This window comes from Nicotiana attenuata, chromosome 5 (genome assembly GCF_001879085.1).
Source record: "Nicotiana attenuata strain UT chromosome 5, NIATTr2, whole genome shotgun sequence".
NCBI lineage: Eukaryota > Viridiplantae > Streptophyta > Magnoliopsida > Solanales > Solanaceae > Nicotiana > Nicotiana attenuata.
In genome coordinates this window covers 41,007,408-41,014,128 of record NC_031993.1, presented here as the reverse complement: position 1 = coordinate 41,014,128, position 6,721 = coordinate 41,007,408, and the positions used below count along the sequence as shown (strand labels likewise).

The following is a 6,721-nucleotide window of genomic DNA, read 5'->3' as shown; positions in this document are numbered from 1 at the left end:
GCTTTGGCCAAGCTTTTACGGCCTAAAAGAAGTTTTTTTTTACCAAGTTAAATGTTTGGCCAAGCTTTTAGAAGGAAAAAAAAAGTGCTTTAGAGTAATAGTAGAAGCATTTTTTGACAAGCGGAAAAAATTAGCTTCTTTCCAAAAGCACTTTTGTGAAAAGTACACCCAGAAGCACTTTTTAAAAGCCTGGCCAAATACTAATTGTTGCTCAAAAGTGCTTTTCAAATTAATTAGCCAAATACAAATTGTTCCTCACCAAAAGTACTATTTTGATTAGCACTTCTGAGAAAAGCACTTTTCAAAATAAGCTGATTTTAGAAGCTTGGTCAAACATGCTATAAAGCTCTTTACTTATAGATGTTTATCGATGACATAAGAGGGTTAGAATGGCAGTTTTCAAGCAATTGTTCAGTGGCAACTTAGAAAAACTTCAGCAAATGAGATTCCATCTTATGCTATTTGATGTGAAGTTGCTTAAATAATTTTGCGAAATTTCTCTGTTTTGGCCACCAGATTCCAATGTGATTACAAGTTAATTATGTCCAATGTAACATAATAAAAAAGTCAAAGTTCTAGCATGGGAAAAAGTTATTGTAGGAAAAGTTTACTCAATTCTATCAGCAAATAATCACGTCTCGTCAAAATTACCCCAAGTACAGCTGCTACCAAAGCATGAAAAATCACATTGACTAATGCACATTAGCGTATGTAAACGTTGCCAAACGTAAATGAATCTGAAATCACACATATATGCCCCATCAAGTCATTTAAACGTGTTTTCAAACAAGGCTTTTATATGCTTCAAGGTACGTAATAGAGTGCTATGAAGAATTCCAGAGGATATATTCAAAAGAAAGGCCCATAATCTCTTTTTTCATTTCTCCCAATCATTTTCCTCATACTCTATCCATCTCCGTCATGGATCTTGTTGCACCAGGTTTACCATGACAGTTGGAAGAGAAACAAGAGGTGTGAGACACAACTTTTCTCACAACCAGGCACAAATTTAAAGATTTGTACTGCAACAACTAACGAGCATCAACCAAAGATGATATTTTCGGATTTAGCTCCTCTCCAATAACTTATCCCTCCATTTCCTCCAGTTTAGTCTCAAAGTCAGCACAAGTGTTCCCTTAACAAACTAGTGGTTCAAATTTGCTTGGTAAATCCAAATACTTTAACTGTATCTCTCTTCCTCTCTCTCTCTCTCCAGAAATTCCACGTCCTCCCAAATCTCTCAAGCAAGAGAAGATGAACAGTATTGGATCATGAACGCAATTTAGTCAAGAAAGTCTCGAGTCGTCTTCGCTTCTTTTGAGAAGAAGGCTATTCAAGCATAAGGTCATCGTCTCTTTTCTTTCTTTTGTTTAATCGGCTTCTTCGATAGAGGCTTATGGATAGAATTGAAAGGGCGGTGAGGATTGTTCCTGGAATCATAGGGGAAAGGAATCTCCATTTCGAACTAAACAACCAGCGCGTTTGTTCCTATTTCATGTTCTTCTTCCAAATCCTTGCCCTGAGTTACTTACAGAATCTCAAATCTTGAGGCCGGGCCTCAGATGGATTATTCAAAGATTCAAGAAAAGACCCTATAATATCTTAATGATCAAAAAAATGACCCTATAATGTCTTTCACCCTTTAATAGGCTAAAATGAAAGTAGATACTTGTTGAAATTTCACACAGTACTATCATCTTTACAGATGGAATTGCTCACAGCCTCACAGTACAATCCACAGTCCACCATAAGGATATCCACCTACAAGTTTCTATAAGACTGATTATGTTCTCTCTTGGAAATAAAAAACCTGATTTTCTCTATTTTAGACTTGAAAAAAAAAAGAGAGGAAAACGGCCAAATTTGGTTGCCGGAGAAATGAAGACTAATACGACTTCCACCAACAGGGCTCCATAGTTAAATCTCAATCGAAGTGAAGGAGCCTCAACTTGAATTAAGAACCCAAATAAGCTTGATTTTGCACCCCATTACAGACCTGCCCGCCATGGAAGCAATTTCAGAAGCTCATTTCACCGACACTGCAAAACTCTTTATCAACCTCTTTCACAGAGGAAGCTGCTACTTTTGGTTTGACTTGGTGTTAGATTTGTTTACATGCAATTCTTTTGACACATTTCGGAGGAAAGGAAGGGATACTTTTCTGGCAGTGGAAAAGAGAGAGAACTTTGACCTAGGTCAAAACATTGGGCCAAAGAAAATATATCCGAACCATTAATTTGTTAAGGGGACACGTCACACGTGTAATGAATCTAATACCTGACTAGAGGAAATGGAGAGATTAGCTGCTGGAAAAGAGTCGAATTCAATATTTACGAAACCAAAAAGAAAAAAGACATGACAGCCCCTTTCATCATCAATTTTATTTTTATGAATGTTAAGAGATCAACTCCTTTCACCTTCATATTATGTGCAGAACAAATTGAACACATCATATATTTATGATCGTGCGAAGGTTAATCACTAAACCGGGGATTTCAAGTCAAAAAATTTGATACATGTGTGCTGAATTATAAGAGAAAGCTATTTACAGAACCTTATAGTATTGCCAAATACATCACTTTATGTTTAATAATCTGAACCACCTCATCTAAAAGTTTAACATGTAAGAGATAAGATACTTTGTATTTAATTAGTCATTACTTTATTTATTTCTTCTAGGTGACAGTGACAGAACACAGCTCTAGTACGATGTCGAATCGTGTGAATCACATCGTTGACAAGTTTAAGCTATCAGAGAGATGACGCTTTTAATTAGTTATACTTTAGGCCAACAACACTTTTTAAAAATGACATTTTACGGTTTACTGCAATTACCAGAAGTATGTAACTTGCTATGTGAAAATGTACTAACACCACCAATCCTCAGAAATAGAAAAAAGGAAAAAAAAAAGGTCATTAAACCATGGCACTTCCATTATAGTAATAAACTAAGCTTAGCTTCATATCAGTGTTGTGAAAAGCGCTCGCTTCAGCGCTTTAAGCGTGAAGCGAAGCGAGCGAAGCGTAACAGGTAGGTTGAAGCATCCGCTTTTGCCAAAAAAACGAGAAGTGATGGAAGCGCTCGCTTATGTCTTTTAAGTCACTGACAAATAAAAAAGCTCAGTCTTTTTTTACAAAATCAGCGAGCAGCAGAGCAAGCAGCGACTAGGGTTTCAATTTTCAAGCCCGGGTATGTATTCTTGTTCTTGTTCTTCTTCTTTTTCTTTTCATTTCAGTGCTTAAATTACCAAATTTTTTTTTCCCCTTCAGTTCTTCTTCTTTTTCTCATTCTCTTCTTCTTCTTATTTTCGTTTCAGTCCTTAAAGTTGCAGCGAAATGCTGCCAAACTTTTTTTTCTTCAGTTCTTCATCTTTTGTCCTTAGTCTCATTGCCAATTTTTTAGTATTGGCAGTTACATTTGTTGTATGTGGTTACATGTGTTGTCTATGCATTATTTATTTTAGTATTTTTTTTAATTCTGCTTCACTTCAAAAATGCGAGTGCTTTGCTTCTTGCTTCTCGCTTCATGCTTTAAGCGAAAAGAGGCTTGTCGCTTTTCCAAGCGAGGAAAACAAATTTGTATAAATTGAACTAAATTTGACCATCAGCTCCCTTAATCCAATTTGTATAAATTCATTATAAGTACATTATGCTGGAGTAAACATATACATATTGGTCAAAACAAATTATTTTCTTTCTCTTGCGAGAAGGGGCAGCCGGGTACACTAAGCTCCAGTTATACGCAGATTCAGGGAAGGGTCGGACACATTGGGTCTTATGTAATATATATGCAGCATTAACTGCATTTTTGCAAAAGACTATTTCCATGGCTTGAACCCGCGACCTCCTGGTCACACTAAACTAACTTTTACTGTTGGCCAAGAAATGTAGTTGTCCAAGATACCTAATAAGCCCAACCAGTTGAGTTAAACCTCATTGGCCTAAGATTTTCTTTTGATCTCTGGTTCGCAAACATATGTCAATAGAAATGATATGTGGGATGCATAAAAAAATAATTCATTTTCCTCTTTTGGGTGGGGTTGGGGTGGGGGTTCACAATACAATCAAGCAGATCTAGGAGAAAATAAAACCATGAAAATAACCGATTCATTACAAGGGGCTACACGAAAACCGATAGATTTACAGTAAACACACATCACAGTACATCCAATAAAAAATAAAATAGATTAAAAAGAACACAAATTGATAATAAAATGGAAAAATGAAGAAAAAGAACACCGATTGATAATAAATGCAAAAAATGAAGAAGAAAAACCATAATGAGTAAGCAGAGGTAGGAACTGACCGGAGTTGGAAAGGAGGGATTGAGAGGAGGTGATAAGCTTGGATGCACTCGACCTCAAAGCCATCGCCGCTATGTGTGCGTGAGAGATAGAGATGGAGAGAATAGTTCTATGGTTTCTTTTCCTTCCTACGGGGGTGGTCAAAATCTGGGATTTTGCATATTCAATTTTATAGTGAAAAACTAAAAACTTTTATAAATATATTATATTATGGATGTTCATTTAGTACTCCGTTGTAAATAAGCTTCCTGAAGAAGCTTATCCATATGGGACTCTGCCGTAAATATATTTATCTATTGAGTACTCTATTGGAAATAAGCTTTCTGAAGAAACTTATCACTTCGGTACCCGGTTATGGATAAACATTATCCCCGGTAGAAGATTATCCATACCGGGTATAATAAGCTTATCACTTCGATACCCGGTTATAGATAAATATTACCTCGGTATAAGATTATCCATATCGGGTACAATGAGCTTATCCTTTCAGTACTCCGTTATGGATAATCATTGCCTCTGGTAGAAGATTATTCATATCTGGTATAATAGCAGCTTACACAACAGCTTGCAGTAGCAGCTTACACAGCAGCTTGAGTAGCAGCTTACACAGCAGCTTGCAGTAGCAGCTCACAGCAACTTGCAGTAGCAGCTTACACAGCAGCTTCCTTTCTTCTATAAATAGAAGAGATTTCAGTTCATTATGTACATCAGTTTGAAGTTGAATAATATCAATCTCTCTCTCTATACTTGTCTTTGATTTCTTTACTTTAAAGTCTTTATTTTATAATACGTTATCAGCACGAGACTCTGCCATTTTGAGCACTTACTTCGAATTTAATTTCTATTTCGGTGTTCATCTCTGATGTAAGGCGACACTCTTACGTCCGTGGTTAGATCTTGTTCACTCCGAGCATCATAAGGCAGGTTATATCCGTTGAGGTTGATGAGTCTTTTTCGCCGTGGTCAAGTAGTGATGTGGATATCACTTACGTCTCGAGTGGCCAAATTTGTGTAAAGTAATTTGAGCTTTTTGCTTATATTTTGTTTAATATCTTTATCATCGCTTGCTTGGTTATATGCTACGTATACAGTACCTATTTTGGTATTAGTTTTCATCCTTATTATCTTAATAAAGGATTATAAAGTGGATAACATTGTTAGATCCACTTAAACTCCAGCAGAGTTTGCAAGAAATATATAACCACCAGAAGTGGTTATGTTTTGTATATCTCATTGTAACTAAATTTTGTTAACCACCGGAAGTGGTATGTGCCTATAACCACCAGAAGTGATAATTTAGGTTTTCAATGGTTACAATTGAAGATAAGTTGTAGAAAATTTCTCTATATTACTTGCATGCCTCGATTTGCTCCTGAAGTAGCATTATCTTGAAAGAGGTTGAAGCATCACACGATTTGGTGTGATTAATGCACGTTCAGATAATTATCTTCTGTTTCCTGAAGGATGAGAACTTTTGATAAAAATTAATCCATTCCCCGAAGTGAATGTGACAATATTAATAAAGCTCGTAAATATGAACGCGCTTTTGATATGAATATACAATTCAGCTCCAGAAGAGGTAATATGATTGAGAGAATATATACTCATTTTTTCGTATATTAAATTTACTCCTGAAGAAGTAACACAATTGACATTTTCTCCTGAAGCAAGAAAATATTATGAAATTGTGTCTTTCTGTGCTTAAACAAAATAATAAGCTATTCAAAGTTATTTTTGAAGCACATTTTCATTCCCTGGAGTGAATGAAGAAATACCACAACTCACCTCCTGAAGAGATAGAATAACAAAGGATATAAATCTTGTTTTTGTGGCATAAAGATCATTGTCGCGCGTACCCGTTGTACGTAAAATATCTTGGAAAATTTTATTAAATATCATTCCAAGGCAAAAGTATTCTTGTAGAATGCTTTCTACAACAACCACATTAATATGTTCTGGTTAGTTATCGAGTTCCCTGAAGGAAATAACAAGTCATGTAACTTTCCTTGAAGGATATAATGACTATGTATTTACCGCTTTGATATAAAATATTCAGATATTAATGGCATTTATACCTGAAGGAGATATTTGTCACAAAGTTGGTGGTAAAAATACTGAAATTCTTAATTTCTTATATTTATAAATTTGGAATTGTCTTTATAATATTCATTTGATTATGATTTTCTCTCATGATACCAGAAGTTTCTGAGCAATATTTGATAGTACAAAATTTATCAAAGCTCCTGAAGAGCTAACTGTTTGTCTAAAAGACACATGATACAAGTAGTGTCTGAACAATATTTGATTGTGAAAAATAAATTGAAGGCTCCCGAAGAGCTTATATGCAAATTTGTCATTCATATTATATGATTATGGTCAAAACATATGTTGTAGTAAACTTGAAGTTTACTAATACA

General features: G+C 35.2%; 1 protein-coding gene across 1 annotated transcript in view; it reads right to left on the bottom strand.

Moving 5' to 3' along the window:
* LOC109225699 overlaps positions 1-4,461 on the bottom strand; it is a 6,515-nt gene extending 2,054 nt beyond the window's left edge. Inside the window, exon 1 of the mRNA XM_019390455.1 lies at positions 4,307-4,461. Within this exon, the coding sequence (XP_019246000.1) occupies positions 4,307-4,370 (64 nt within the window). The 5' untranslated portion in view covers positions 4,371-4,461. The remainder of the gene's footprint in view (positions 1-4,306) is intronic.